Consider the following 15,800-nt stretch of genomic DNA (forward strand, 5'->3'; position numbering starts at 1 on the left):
TTTATTACAGCTATTAATAAGATCTGTAATAAATTGAATAGCATGTTGCTTAATATTTTGAAAGCATTAATCACCTGCCAGTTTACGTATTAAAGATGTATCCAAAGCTATTATTTGAAACATAACAGTAAATTAACTTTCTCATAACATTGGTATGTTCAAGGCGAAATAACCCATACAGCATGGAATATGAAAAAATGTGCTATAAACAATCTATAAATATATAGTCGGGATGTAAGTCAGCCTGACTGGCAGTAATTTATTTATAAACGACGTTTCGACCCTTACTTTGGGTCCTTTTCAAGTTTAGATAATTAACAAAGCTGAAACAACAATTAACAAACTTAAACGCAAGCTCGTAGAATGCACCAAATAAAATTACGTCATTGTGCATCAAATATATATAATACAATAATTAAAAACTTACATAAATCATTGTGCGTCAAATTACGTTAAAATTGAGTCATGCGGGTAAAATTCGTTGGAAGAACATGACAATCCCGCTTGAAAGACGAAGGCTGACTAATATATACGTCAAGAGCGATCGCAATCAAATAACATATATAGAAGGTGAAGTTAGAGAGAAAACAAAATACGGTCATAAACGGTCGGTAAATTTTCGGTATCTTTCTGGGAATTGATTGCATCTTCATGCTTTTTTATAAACAACATTTCAGAAATTTCGCGTTTTTTGAGATTCTGTTCCCTATGTAAAATTTTGGCCTCATGCCATTTAAAATCGTGATTAAAGTCTAATCTATGTTTGCTAACGACTGAGTGCTGATTGTGATGCCTGCTAATATCAGAACGATGTTCTTTTACTCTAGTTTCCAAATGCCTTTTGGTTTGGCCAATGTAGCATGCATTGCAATCAGCACACTCCAACTTGTACACAACACCCGTGTATTTATTAATGTTTAGTCTGTCCTTCCCTTTTTTGATTAATGCGTCCATTTTCTTCGGAACCGTGTACAAGGTGCTTAAGCCATAGGTGCCGAAAATTCGACGAAGATTTTCACTAAAGCTTTTTACATAGGGAATGGGTACATAATATTTTAAATTCATATGTCTGTCGTCATCAACAGCGTCATCCCCGTTGTACCAACGTTTATTAATTTCTGTCAGTCTTTTTTGTATATGTTTATTCACGATCGAGTCAGGGAAGCAATTGTTAGACAGGATAGATTTCACTAGGCGGATATTCTCATCATGAAACTGTTCATCGGACAGAAGTATTGCGTGGTCCACTAGGTTTATGATGGTATTGATCTTATATTTTAAAGGATGACTGGAAAAATAATTGATGTAACGGCCTGAAAACGTTGGTTTGCGAAACCAGTTAGTAAATAAAAAATTATTCCGTCTAAATACGGTCGTGTCTAAAAAATTCAAACAATTATTTTCTTCCAACTCGTACGTGAATTTTAGACGAGGATGATAGCTGTTAAAAGCGAGCACAATATCGTTAAGTTTCGATTTCGGGATACACATGAAGATGTCATCAACATAACGAAAAAATATGTCAATCGGAAAGTCAATTTTCGATATAGCATCGATATAGCATCGATATAACATTTTCGATATAGCATCGTTTTGCGAAACACGGGTTTAATGCGAACATTAAATAAGCATAAGCATCGCTGCCAAAAACTGTTATTGAAATTAGAGATTAAGGATATTATTTATACGGTGTCTTGTTTACAATCGGAATGTCAAAGGATAGAACAGGCTCTTTGCGATTCTTTACCTAGGGATATAACATCTGAATTTTTCCTTTCTAACGGAAACAAAATAGCGTACTTCAATGAACGGACAAAACAGAGACTGGTTAAAAAATTTAACGACCTACGCCTTAAACATAATGAATGCCTTGATACCTTTCTTAACATCGACATGAGCAAATGGATCGTTAATATTAGTAGCAAACATATTCCTGACAATGTGCTAAAAATGCTGAGTTTAGGTAGTAAGTTCGGTTTACCCGTCAATCAAAACATCAAAAAAGATCGTTCACAAATTGTCTTAGAAGTACTTAAAAACTTTGAACAAAATAAGTACATGATTGACGATAAAAAAGTCAGTGAGGTGCGCTGTTTAGTTTCTAATTCTGCACATGATTTCATTAAAACAAATAAGAGATTTAATCCTATCGACCGTTATTTTTTATCTCAGTACACAATCTGTAAAAAATTTCTTTGTGACAACGCGGATCTTTTAGTCACGAATGCTGACAAAGGTCAAACCACGGTTATATTAGACCGACACGAGTACACCCGTCAAATGGAGTCATTACTCAATGATCCTTCTACATATAAAAAGTTAAAAAAGGATCCGATAAGAAAGATTACCTTAAATCTGAATTGTTTGGTGAAATCATGGTTAAATAACGACATCATTGATATAAAGATGTATAACGCCTTAAATTGTACGAATGGCAACCTGCCACGTTGCTATGGACTTCCAAAAATCCATAAAGTTGGTTACCCACTACGTATAATCGTATCTGCTGTCGGAAGCCCGTTATATAATATCGCCACATATTTACACAACATCCTTGACAAGGCTGTCACTAAACCAAAATCGCATATTAAGGACAGTTGGTCGTTCGTGAAGATCATCAAGGAGTTTAACATCCCTCTGGATCACATTCTTGTATCTCTCGACGTGGTTGCGCTGTTCACGAACATCCCCACAGAGCTCGTTTTAACTGGTATTGAAAAAAGGTGGGATGCAATTTCGAGAAAGACCAAGATGAGCTTGGAGCAATTCTTGTTTGCCATCAAGATGATTTTGAATTCCACCAGTTTCTCCTTTAATGATGAATTTTACGAGCAAATCTTTGGCAGCCCAATGGGCTCCCCTCTCTCTCCGATTTTGGCGGACATCGTCATGGACGATCTCGAAACTTGTTGCCTTCAATCCTTTGACTTTCCGATTGACATATTTTTTCGTTATGTTGATGACATCTTCATGTGTATCCCGAAATCGAAACTTAACGATATTGTGCTCGCTTTTAACAGCTATCATCCTCGTCTAAAATTCACGTACGAGTTGGAAGAAAATAATTGTTTGAATTTTTTAGACACGACCGTATTTAGACGGAATAATTTTTTATTTACTAACTGGTTTCGCAAACCAACGTTTTCAGGCCGTTACATCAATTATTTTTCCAGTCATCCTTTAAAATATAAGATCAATACCATCATAAACCTAGTGGACCACGCAATACTTCTGTCCGATGAACAGTTTCATGATGAGAATATCCGCCTAGTGAAATCTATCCTGTCTAACAATTGCTTCCCTGACTCGATCGTGAATAAACATATACAAAAAAGACTGACGGAAATTAATAAACGTTGGTACAACGGGGATGACGCTGTTGATGACGACAGACATATGAATTTAAAATATTATGTACCCATTCCCTATGTAAAAAGCTTTAGTGAAAATCTTCGTCGAATTTTCGGCACCTATGGCTTAAGCACCTTGTACACGGTTCCGAAGAAAATGGACGCATTAATCAAAAAAGGGAAGGACAGACTAAACATTAATAAATGCACGGGTGTTGTGTACAAGTTGGAGTGTGCTGATTGCAATGCATGCTACATTGGCCAAACCAAAAGGCATTTGGAAACTAGAGTAAAAGAACATCGTTCTGATATTAGCAGGCATCACAATCAGCACTCAGTCGTTAGCAAACATAGATTAGACTTTAATCACGATTTTAAATGGCATGAGGCCAAAATTTTACATAGGGAACGAGAATCTCAAAAAACGCGAAATTTCTGAAATGTTGTTTTAAAAAAGCATGAAGATGCAATCAATTCCCAGAAAGATACCGAAAATTTACCGACCGTTTATGACCGTATTTTGTTTTCTCTCTAACTTCACCTTCTATATATGTTATTTGATTGCGATCGCTCTTGACGTATATATTAGTCAGCCTTCGTCTTTCAAGCGGGATTGTCATGTTCTTCCAACGAATTTTACCCGCATGACTCAATTTTAACGTAATTTGACGCACAATGATTTATGTAAGTTTTTAATTATTGTATTATATATATTTGATGCACAATGACGTAATTTTATTTGGTGCATTCTACGAGCTTGCGTTTAAGTTTGTTAATTGTTGTTTCAGCTTTGTTAATTATCTAAACTTGAAAAGGACCCAAAGTAAGGGTCGAAACGTCGTTTATAAATAAATTACTGCCAGTCAGGCTGACTTACATCCCGACTATATATTTTTTCTACACTGGTGAATTAATAATTACTATTGAAATCTATAAATACTTTAATATTCTACGGGTCATTCAGAATATTCTGTAGAAGTTCTATAAATATTCCATAAAATTTTGTCCATTCGGAATATGCATAGAATATTCTACAAATGTCTAATAAATATAGTACATTTAAAAAATGCATAGAATGTTCTACAAATATTTTGACAAATATAGAATATTTGGAACATTTACGGAACATTTTGTTAATATTCTTAACCCTAGACAGACTCACTGAAGTGTTACGGGACTCCACGCGAAATTCAAATTGAGCCCCTGCCTTAGGAAGGTTAGTTTTCATACCGAGACCCTAACCATAATTCAGTTTAGTCATCCGGCAATCGACCTCTGTGATTCAGCGAGTGCGTTAGATCCGTGCAGCAGCTGTGACCGAAAAAGAAAATCGTTTGGGGTATCGTGAAACCCCAGTGAGTCATTTACGCTCGACATTTACCACAGTAAAGTATATTTCAGATTTTTTGTGAAAATTGGTAACAAAAAATTATACACTTTATAGCACTCCCCGGAAAATTCTACCCCTGTTTCATATATGTATAATTGTTTAAGATTCGGTCAATTATTTCATTTTTGCTGTTCTTGCACAGCAACTGACTAAAACTTTGTAAAGTTTTTGTAGAGTTAATTTTACTGTTTCCATATACTTTTATAACTTTTGACTACCTTTCAAATAAATAATAATCGACAGAATCTGTTTTACTTTTCATTTCTTGCGATTTTTCCCATCCGACAGTTTTTCGTCATTTCCTCTATTTCAGATGTTCAAAGAAATATGTTTTTTTTTTAAACGAAAAAATCGCTTACATGCCCTTGAAGGTTGTCTATTCGTCTTTCAAAATCCGTTGGAAATTTTAAAATCGGTGAATTTTATGAAAAACTACAGCATTTTTTATAAAAATAGTCATTTCAGCCCAATTTTTGGTTCTTTTTCTTGTTTTTCGAAATTTTTTTACTGTTTTGTTTTTACTACCGCAAATTGATGGCTACTATCGTCTTCCCTATTAAACAACAAACAAAATTATCTATTATAAAGTTTTTTAAGAACATTCTGGAAATATTATACACGCGGTACAAGTTTGGGGTGTCGTGACATCCCAGTGAGTCATTCACGTATGAGAAAAATAAGTGAGTCTGTCTAGGGTTAAACATTTATAGCATGTGCTATGAATATTCTGAAAAATTTTTCTAGAATTGTTATGAATATTTCAATAATAATCTGTGAACATTGCAATGAACATGAAATATTTAGAATATTAATAGAATATTTTTTACATATTAGTAAAATATTTTTAAAATAATCTATAAACATTTTAGGAAAAATATTGAAAACATTCTAATTATTCTAGGAATATTTAAAGAATATTTTGGAACATTATATAAATATTCTGGAAAGCATTAATAAAAACTTTTTAGAAATACGAGACCCTTGCGAGCTAACGAAGGGGAAGCGTAACCGCGAGAGAGTCCCCAGGTAGGAAATGCCGATACTCGAGAAATGGGCCAAGACTGTCGGCTTGCCGACGTTTAATGCCCAAGCCTGGCCCAACTATTACCCGAATTTGGGTACCCGAGGCTTGGCAAGCAAGTGCCGCCCAATATTGGGCCATAGCTTAATAGCCAATCCTTATTCTTTATCATTATTATTAGATTTACAATTTCCTTTTTAAAAAAATAATTAAAAATATATAATTTTATAAAAAAATCTCATAATGAGCCGGCACTGGTTTCTGACATTTACCCGACATTGAGAAATATTATATCATATATCTAATTCACATTTTATTACTCTTTTTAAACTGAATTTGTTTCTTAAGATGATTTTTGAAAAATTATATATTTGCGCTGGTTATGACATATGTAGACAATATATATAACGCTTACATCAAATTAAGAAGTAGTCTACCACGTAAGGCAGTTGGCTCACGATCCAGAGGTCCCGAGTTCGAATCCCACCAAGGTAAGTGTGTTTTTCAAATACGAGAAAATATTTATAATCATAGGCTGCATCTTAAAAAACAAATTTAATTAAAAAATAATAATAAAATTTCGAAATAAATAACTTTTTTTATATCGGGCGAATATTAAATGTATACAGAATATGCGATATCCCATTTTTAATGTTCCTAAAATAATCTATAAATGTTCTATAAATATATTTTGCATATATAAAAAAATTATGGATTATGCGGAAAAATTTATAAAACATTTGTAGATTATTCGAGAATATTTACAGAAATTTCTAAGGACATTCAAAGCGGGACATTACACGTTCTTTGCACATTTATAGATCATTCATAGAAAATTCTAAATTGAATTCATTGAATATTCTAAAGAATATTTATAGAACATTCATGGAATATTTCATGCTGTATGGGAATATTTTTCTACGAAAAAAAAGAATGAAAAATACATTAAGTCGAAGCATTAGCACACAGAGAGAACGATTTCTTTGGATTTAATAAATTTTATTAGATTCAAAGAAATTTACCTTTTGAAATAGTCCAAACAAACCAATTGTTGATTCAACAAATACAATTGTTTAACCTTTCAAATAATAAAATAGCTTTACTTCAAATAAAATATTCATTTAATAAAAGAATAGGATTTATTTGACATAGATATGTTGTTGTTTTATTAAAACAATGTATTTTTTTTTTTGAAAAAAAATTATTTTTTTATCTAAATAATTTTTTTTTTATTTAAAGAAGTTTATTGTTGCGTTTAAACAACTTAACCTCTTAGTTTAAACAGCTCCATTATTAGTATAAAAAACTTTATTATTTCAGTTAAACCATTTTATTGTTTTCTTTCCAAATGTCCAATTGTTTCATTCAAATAGTTCCGCGTATCTTTACCTTAAACAATATTCTACTTTAAACATAATAATAAATTACTAGTACGTAATCTGGATTATAAGAGGTGCCGTGTCTTTCATGAGTTGGTTTCATCCAGACATCCATAAATAATAAATTTGTTTATTAAAAACTGCTATATAATCTGTACAAAAAATTTCTTTGCAAAAGGATTGAAATATTTTTTACAATCATAGCAAAAAAGTTATTAAAATTTTATAAATGCGTTACATACTAAAAAATCAAGATACATTTGTACAAAATACATTTGTACAAGAAATAATAGATAACAGATCAATAAAGAAAATGTTATAGAGATTCAATTCTACCGCCTTCTTTCATTGTAACTATTATTCACTAGACGTTTCTTATTGGCTCAGATGGCGTCTCGGTAGAACTATACGTTCACTTATACACTCTTTCATTGCTATTTGTTCGTTAAGTTCGGTTAGAGACGCCCGCCCTTTTTGATACATTACATACATTTTCTGTTCTCCACGCTATTGTGTGTCGTAAATAAAGAAGCACTATTGTACGTTCTGTGTCCGATTATTATCCAACAGAAAAAGAGATGCATATATGCAAAAAAAAACGTATTTTATTTAAAATGTAAAATCTAGATATTATATGCAAATAGTATAATATATAATATAACGTATACATATATTATAACAACATATATTATAACATATATTATAACGCGTTAATTTCCTGTTTCATCCTGATTTTAAAATTGGACTTTTATTTAAAAAAAAAAATGGAAATATTTATCTTTAGATCATTGCAAAGATATAATATAACTTTTTCCATCACTTATAATGTGTATGTTACAAGAGAATTTATTTGGTAAATCTTTTTACTTTACATGATCTCGGTATGTAGTTGCCGTAACTGGCGACAAAATAAAACAAATAAATTTTTTGTCAGAAATAATTATATAAAAGAAAAGACAATCAGTTTCAATATCATTAATTTGTATGACACTTCTTAAGTTATACTTAATATTATCAGTTTTTACTGAAGCAAAAATATTCGCTTTTTTAGAAAAAAGTAATTCTAGAAGTCTTTATTATAGAAAGTAATTTTATTTCTTTTATATCGTGTATTTTGTCTATAAAGTGTCCATATTCTATAGCACTATGTAAACTTTTTTGACTTAAAATTCTATAACAAAATTTCAGTTGTTGCTTAATACATAATGTTAAAAATAAATTAATACGAGAGGTAACAATTTTAGCAGTATATTTTGATAGTTGTTTATGAAATCTTTCATATCGCATAACCCAGATATGTCGCACTGGACCCACTTTTTCATAATTATAGAGTAATGAACAAGTAAATCAAATTTAGATTTTAAAGTTTGTTCAAATAAACCAGTAAAAGCAACGATGCTCTTTAATTAGGTATTTGAGATAAGATATCGAAGAATTAGAAATTGTTTCAAAGGAAGTGTATCTAATATCTTATGTAAAAGTTTATAAAAATCTTACTGTTTGAGATCGAAAACTTAGCACCGCGACGAAGTCGCGTTCGGCTGCATGTCAGCACATGCACGCTTGCAGCAAATTGAGTAAATTAATATTCGCGTGGAATGCCGCTCAAGAATTGTCACGGAATATTCGGTATAGCATGGATCTTTCGGGATTAGCTTCCTAGAAACATTGTAATCAATAATAAAGTCAAACAACAACGCTAGAACAAAGAAACGATCCATGCTATACACAACGCACTCGAAAACAGGTGACGACCCCGTCGGGTCGCCACGTGAAACCGGTGACGTCAGCTCCATGACGCGGGACTCCGACGGCCAATCACCCTCCCGAAATTCTGGGAAATCTGCAGGGAGGGAGTTTCGCCTCGGAGGTGTTAAAAGAACCGCCGCTGCGCCGCGGAACCGATTTCGCTCGCAGATCACAGAAAACCGCTTTTCGTACCGCTTTACGCCGCTTTGCACACCGTTTTTCGCTATTCCGCGTTTTGAACACGTTTTCGCCGCGTCGCTCGCCGTAGCTTCTGTGCGCGCTTCACGGCTTTCTTTGGCTACAAGGAAGAGAACTGTAAATTACTGTACATATACATTTTCGAATATATCTGTTTTATTTTTCAATTCTGTACTTGTCCCCTTTTTTTTGTGGTCGTCTTCTACCTCGCGCTTTCTCGTGCTACCGCGTGCTCTCGAACATTTTTGGTCCTTCGAGCCGGATCATCGCCGGCAACCGCGAGTTCGGGAGTGCCTCCTCCAACAGAAGACAACCATGAGTCTCGACCAGAGCAACATGGTCAGCAGCCAACACGAACTCTTCAAACGCATCTCAAGAGCCGAAGAGAACCTGAAGAAGATGGGGCAAGCGAATAACATCACCCTCGCCGCCATCGAGACCCGCATTCGCATCCTCGACGACCTGTGGGCAAAGTTCGAGAGTCAGCACGACCTGATTCGAAACTGCTACAAGGATTCGAGCCGCTACGCTGAAAGTGAGTACGCTCAATCAGACTTACTCGAGGCCGCCGAGATGGTTTACGTGCAGCAACGTAGCGTCCTGTCCGGCGAGGCCGACCGCCGCAAGCCCGCGCAAGCCTCCACGCCGGTGGAGCACGGTAACGACCGCGCGTTGAAAACCTCGCTGCCCCGTATACAGCTGCCGCAGTTTTCGGGTAAATACGAGAAGTGGCCGTCCTTCCGTGACGTCTTTCGGTCGGTCATCGGCGATCAGTCGTCCATTTCGGCAGTCGAGCGGCTGCATTACCTCCGCTCGTGTCTCAAAGGTCCGGCTGAAAATTTAATACAGTCGTTAACGATCACCAGTGAGAATTACGATCGCGCGTGGGCAATTCTCAGTAAACACTACGAGAATAAGAGGGAACTGATCCGCTCCAACTTCGCCACGTTTACCGCCGTGGCGAAGATGAAGGGAGAAACCGCAGATGAGCTGAGCCGCGTCCACAACGCCGTCACGGCCGCAGTCAATGCTCAGGAGAGCATCGGGAGGCCCATCGAGTCTCACGGAATGGACCTCTTCAACCACCTGGTTGTCGAGCTCTTCGACCCGCGAACGCGACTTGAGTGGGAGTCCTCCACCCGCGACTCCGTCAATCCGCCGGATCATGAGGAACTCAAGGACTTCATCTCGAAGCGCATCCTCACGCTGAACGCCGCGAGACCGAAACCCGCCGCGAAAGCCCCCGATTCCACTCGGTCCGCGAAGACCCACGTCGCGAAACAAGGGTCAAAAAACAGTTCCGATCCGCAGTGCGCCTTGTGCAAGGGGAAACACTCCTTGATGACGTGCAGTGACTTCAAATCCAAGTCCGCCACAGACCGAAAGGCGGTTGTCGAGACCAGCCGATTGTGTTACAATTGCCTCGGCAATCACACCGTCGCGAAGTGTCAATCGACGAAGAATTGCTTCACGTGCAAGGCTCGTCATCACACGATGCTTCACGAGGCATACGTTCCCGCGTTAGCATCGACTGAGGTCAGCGCGCTGTCCGCTGTGCGCTCCGCTGACGACCGCAAGGCGATCCTCCTCGCGACCGCGCGAGTGACCGTCGCGTCGCCGACCGCTACGGCAATCCGCATCCCGCTCGAGTCCTCATCGCCCAGCAAACAAAAAAAGATTGAAAAGAATTAAAACGGGATTGCCAGGAATTCAATTAAGGACTTTCCGAATTCCATTCTGTCCAAAAAAGGGATTGAAATAGTTTCAATATTATGGAATTCCTTATTTTGGAAAGAATTGGTCTTTTTTGAATCCCATCCAATTCCGACACAAAAATATTATACCACTGAATGCCAGGTTAGGAATTGGAAAGTTTCGTGACGAATTCCATTGAATACCATTGATTCCGTTAACGAAATGAATACCACTGAATGACAGGTTAGGGATTGGAAAGTTTCGTAATGAATTCCATTGAATACCATTGATTCCATTAACGAAATGAATACCATTGAATGCCAAACTAGGAATTAAAAATTTCCGTATTGAATTCCATTGAATTCCGTCTATTCTGACAATAAAATGAATACCATTGAATGCCAGGATAGGGATTGAAAAGTTTCCGTGTTAAACTCTGTGGCGGTACGCGCCACCAATAGTACACGCCCGCGCGGTATCTGCATTACCGGCAGTTCGCGTCGACGCCGCTAGGCGTCGCATCGCCGAGGCATCTTCTCGAGTTCAAAGTTTCGTCTCGACCGCTATGTAAAGGGACCCCCTACGGTGCCTGACAGATCTTACAAATCTCATTTTCGGGCTAATTGCCCGTCGGCAGTACTGCGTGTAATGCCCTTAGGCATACACAAAAGCTCACCGACGAACAACGGCGCTTGGTCGCCCAACGGAGGCGCGAGACGTTTTCTAAACCATCTAATGCCATGCAATTCCATAACCTTTACGGATTCTATAGGATTGGATGGAATTGAAATTTTTCTTTTTTGGATTCCATGGGATTGGACCATCTCATTTCGAATCCCATCTAATTTCATCTAATTCTGCCAAAAAAGGGATTCAAAAGTATTAAAAAATTTCAATATTTTTTAATCCTTTTGCGTTTGCTGGGCGATCAAGGATCGGAGGTCTCAATCATCGCCGAGTCACTCGTACAACAGTTGCACCTGCAACGATCTCGCTCCGCCGTGTCGATTTTCGGAATCGGGGGGTCGAAATCCGGGTCAACCCGCGGGAAGGTGACGGTGAATCTCACGTCCGTGACGACCGGAGCCACGATTTCCGCCGTCGCTTTCGTGTTGCCTCGCCTTTCTCTTTATCAAGGCTCATCGATTAAAAGTCCCGCCACGTGGCCCCATCTCAAGGGGCTGCCTCTAGCCGATGCGCAGTTTTCGGCTGGAGATCCGGTCGAGTTACTTCTCGGAGCAGAAGTGTGCTCCACCATCCTCGAAGAGGGCCTTCGAAAGGGCGGGCCGCATGCCCCGATCGCGCAGAAGACAGCCTTCGGGTGGATTCTGTCCGGCGGCTGCGGTGCTTCAGCCCTCCACGCGCGCGGCAGCTTTCAAGCGACGGCCGACAGCGAGCTGGCCGATCTCGTGCGCCGCTTCTGGGAGCAGGAAGCAGAGCCTTCCACCCCCGCCGCCCTCACGCCAGATGAACAGAGGTGCGAGGACCTTTATGTGCAAACGCACTCTCGCACGGAGACGGGACGGTACGTGGTCCGCCTACCGTTTTCCAAGACGCCAACGACGTTGTCGAAAACTCGCCGACCGGCCGAACGCCTGCTGACCGCTATGGAGCGTAAGTTCCAAAGAGACGCCCGGTTCGGAGAGCTCTACCGTCAGTTCATGCGAGAGTACGAAGACCTGAAACACATGGAGTTAGCTACGGTCTCGCCATTCAACGAGGATGAGTATGGATGCTTCTTACCTCATCACGGAGTCCTCCGAGAATCAAGCACCTCCATCAAACTACGGGTGGTATTTAACGGGTCGCAAGAGACAATGTCCTGCGAGTCGCTGAATCACCACCTTCTCATAGGCGCCAATTTGCTGCCCGCTTTAGCCGACGTGTTGACGCGCTGGCGCTGGCACCGCTACGCCTTCGTCACGGACATCGAGAAGATGTACCGGCAGATCCTCATCCACCCGGACGACAGGACGTACCAGTGCATCCTCTGGCGGTGCGCCCTCCTCGCCCTCGTGTGCGTGTACCGGCTCCTCACGGTGACATACGGCCTCGCGTGCGCGCCGTTTCTAACCATTCGCACGTTGCAACAGTTGGCTCATGACGAACAATCGCGATATCCGCAGGGAGCGATCGCGTTGCGCGAGGACACCTACGTAGACGACGTTGTCTCGGGCGCGAACACTCTGTCCGCTGCGATCGCGAAACAAGCCGAACTCCGCGGACTGTGCACGGCGGGCGGGTTCCCGCTTCGAAAATGGGCCGCGAACGACGAGAAAGTGCTGTCAGGAGTCCCACCCGAGCACCGACTTCACCATGAACCGCACTCATGGGAAAACGACTGCTTTTCCACTCTCGGGTTGTTGTGGCACCCGAACGAGGACACGTTCGCGTTCGCGATTCACCCGCGCACCGTCACCGAACTCTCGAAGAGACGCGTCCTCTCGGAAACCGCACGTCTTTTCGATCCGCTAGGATGGCTCGCCCCCGTGGTCATTCGCGCGAAGATTCTCATTCAGTCCGCGTGGCTCCAGAGACTCGAGTGGGACGATCCTCTTCCCACCGCCGACGCGCAAAGCTGGAAGAGCTTCCTCGAGGAGCTGCCTCTCCTCTCCCGCTTACGCGTCAACCGCTGGCTCGGCAGCGGGGACGAAGACGCACAAGTGGAGCTGCACGGCTTTGCCGACGCATCCGAACGAGGATACGCCGCTGCCGTGTACCTCCGCATCATCAGGAACGGCACCGTTCTTTGCGGCCATTCATCTGTTGGCCGCAAAGAGCAAGGTGGCCCCGGTCAGGCAGGTGACACTGCCACGGCTCGAGCTCACTGCCGCCGACTTGCTCACGTCTCTCACAGATCACACTCGTTCCACTTTGCGTCTGTTCACAGCACCCACGTTTCTTTGGTCCGACTCGCAGGTTACCCTGAAGTGGATTCAAGGACACGCCTCCCGCTGGAAGACCTACGTGGCGAACCGCGTGGCTCGCATTCAGCAACGGCTGCCTGACGCTCAATGGAGACACGTCCCCGGGAGGGACAACCCTGCGGACTGCGCCTCCAGAGGAATCGCCCCAGGCGAACTGCTGGAGCATCCCCTGTGGTGGACTGGACCCGCCTGGCTCCGCGAGGACCGGTCTCACTGGCCGAGCGGAAACCTTGTGATGTCCGACGCCGATCTGCCCGAACAGAGAGTCGCGGCACACGTCGCCACCGAGAAAATTGAGGAAGAACCCGAGATGCTTCTCCGGTTTTCTTCCTTGCACCGGCTCCTCCGAGTCACGAGTTGGTGCTTGCGTTGGCGTCGCACCGCTTCCCGCACTACCGCACTTACACTGCAATCGACCGAAATCAATGACGCACTGCTGCTCTGGCTTCGCGTGGTGCAAGGACTGCACTTCACCAACGAGATCACGGCACTTTCTTTAAACCGCGCTGTGTCCCATCGCAGTTCGTTAGCGAGCCTGAGTCCATTCCTGGATGACCACGGCGTGCTGAAAGTCGGAGGCCGCCTCAAGCATGCCCTGCTTTCCACCGATGAGCGACATCCGATGATCGCACCGCCGTCCTCGTGGCTCACTCGGTTGCTCATCGAGTCGTGCCACCGTCGAACACTGCACGGAGGAGTGCAGCTCACTCTCGGTTTACTCCGCCGTCGCTTCTGGATTCCTCGTGGCCGCTCAGTTGTCAAACAGCGGCTGCACCGCTGCATCACTTGCACCCGCTGGCGAGCCACGACACCGCAACCGCCGATGGGCGACCTTCCAAGAGGCCGAGTCACGCCAGCGCGTCCTTTTCTCCGGACCGGCCTGGACTACGCCGGCCCGATCTTCCTCCGCACGAGCAAGGGCCGCGGACATCGAGCGTACAAGGGCTTCATCGCCGTATTTGTGTGCCTCTGCACCAAGGCGGTGCATCTGGACGTCGTGTCAGATTACACGACGGACGCCTTTCTCGCAGCTTTCCGTCGCTTTATTTCCCGTCGAGGCCTCTGCGAGGAGATGTACTCAGATTGCGGCACTAATTTCGTGGGAGCCGATCGAGTCCTGAGGGAGCTCTTTCGAGCGTCGTCTGCCGACGGCCGTCGCCTTGCTCACGCCGCCGCCACGGAGGGCATAACCTGGCACTTTAACCCTCCGGCTGCGCCGCACTTCGGAGGACTGTGGGAGGCCGCCGTGAAGTCGACCAAATTCCATCTCCGTCGGGTCATTGGGGAGACAACGCTCACTTTCGAGGAGATGAGCACTCTCCTCTCTCAGGTCGAAGCCTGCCTTAATTCCAGACCGCTGCAGGCTTTGTCCGACGATCCGGACGACGTATCCGCTCTCACACCGGGCCACTTCTTGATCGGCGCCCCTCTCCTGGCCGTGCCCGAACCCGCCTTGAATGACGCCGCTGAGAGCTCACTTTCACGGTGGCAACACCTCCAAAAAATGCGAGATCATTTTTGGTCACGGTGGTCGCACGAGTACATTATCGGGATGGCAACTCGATCAAAGTGGCTCAAACCCGAGGACGCACCCGCCGTCGGCTCTCTGTGCTTGGTGCGATCCGAAAGCACGCCACCGAGTCGATGGCCACTGGCCCGCATCGTTCGAGTGCACCCCGGAGACGACGGCATTGTACGCGTAGCTACAATCCGCACCGCCACGTCCGAGCTGGTTCGACCACTGTGCAAGCTCGTGCTTCTCCCGGGGGCTGAGGACCAGCCGCCGCGCCGCTGACGGATGCGTGAGCCCACCGACACTCGCTGTCACTTTATTGTCTCATTGGCCTTCAGCCTGCAATTTTCTTGTAATAATGTAATTCATTCTCGTCACGTATTCGTCTGTTTCGGCCCTCTGCCACTGTCAAACCAAGCAACCGCTTATTTCGGTTTTCCGCCTCAACTCAATGATTTGTGCAACACGTGAAATCACTTTCGCCACAGATTAATAGACAGATAGCCAAAGGTCCGGGTTGAGACGAGACCAGCATTTCTCACTGGTTTCAGCGCCATACCGTGTAGCGGCCAATGCAG

At 42.6% G+C, this 15,800-nt stretch overlaps 2 protein-coding genes across 2 annotated transcripts; both read left to right on the forward strand.

Annotated features, from left to right (window-relative positions):
- The first annotated feature begins 1,893 nt into the window (after window positions 1-1,893).
- LOC139819264 (uncharacterized) lies at window positions 1,894-3,789 on the forward strand. The gene is made up of 2 exons (XM_071788471.1): window positions 1,894-2,076; window positions 2,173-3,789. The coding sequence occupies exons 1-2, from the start codon at window positions 1,894-1,896 to the stop codon at window positions 3,787-3,789; spliced, it is 1,800 nt and encodes a 599-aa protein (XP_071644572.1).
- A 5,613-nt stretch (window positions 3,790-9,402) lies between these two features.
- Window positions 9,403-15,504, forward strand: LOC139819265 (uncharacterized). The gene is made up of 3 exons (XM_071788472.1): window positions 9,403-10,750; window positions 11,920-13,584; window positions 13,673-15,504. Exons 1-3 carry the CDS (start codon window positions 9,403-9,405, stop codon window positions 15,502-15,504), a joined length of 4,845 nt encoding a protein of 1,614 aa, XP_071644573.1.
- The last annotated feature ends 296 nt before the right edge of the window (window positions 15,505-15,800 follow it).

This window comes from Temnothorax longispinosus, chromosome 9 (genome assembly GCF_030848805.1).
Source record: "Temnothorax longispinosus isolate EJ_2023e chromosome 9, Tlon_JGU_v1, whole genome shotgun sequence".
Lineage (NCBI taxonomy): Eukaryota > Metazoa > Arthropoda > Insecta > Hymenoptera > Formicidae > Temnothorax > Temnothorax longispinosus.

What these genes read in the sequence shown, in the direction of transcription:
- LOC139819264 (XM_071788471.1), top strand. Translation starts at nt 1,894, where the DNA reads ATGAGCAAATGGATCGTTAATATTAGTAGCAAACATATTCCTGACAAT. An exon ending in ACATGATTGACGATAAAAAA is followed by an intron (nt 2,077 to 2,172) that starts GTCAGTGAGGTG and finishes TTTTTATCTCAG; the next exon opens with TACACAATCTGTAAAAAATT.
- LOC139819265 (XM_071788472.1), top strand. Translation starts at nt 9,403, where the DNA reads ATGAGTCTCGACCAGAGCAACATGGTCAGCAGCCAACACGAACTCTTC. An exon ending in GCTCGAGTCCTCATCGCCCA is followed by an intron (nt 10,751 to 11,919) that starts GCAAACAAAAAA and finishes CTCTTTATCAAG; the next exon opens with GCTCATCGATTAAAAGTCCC. An exon ending in AGGTGGCCCCGGTCAGGCAG is followed by an intron (nt 13,585 to 13,672) that starts GTGACACTGCCA and finishes GTCTGTTCACAG; the next exon opens with CACCCACGTTTCTTTGGTCC.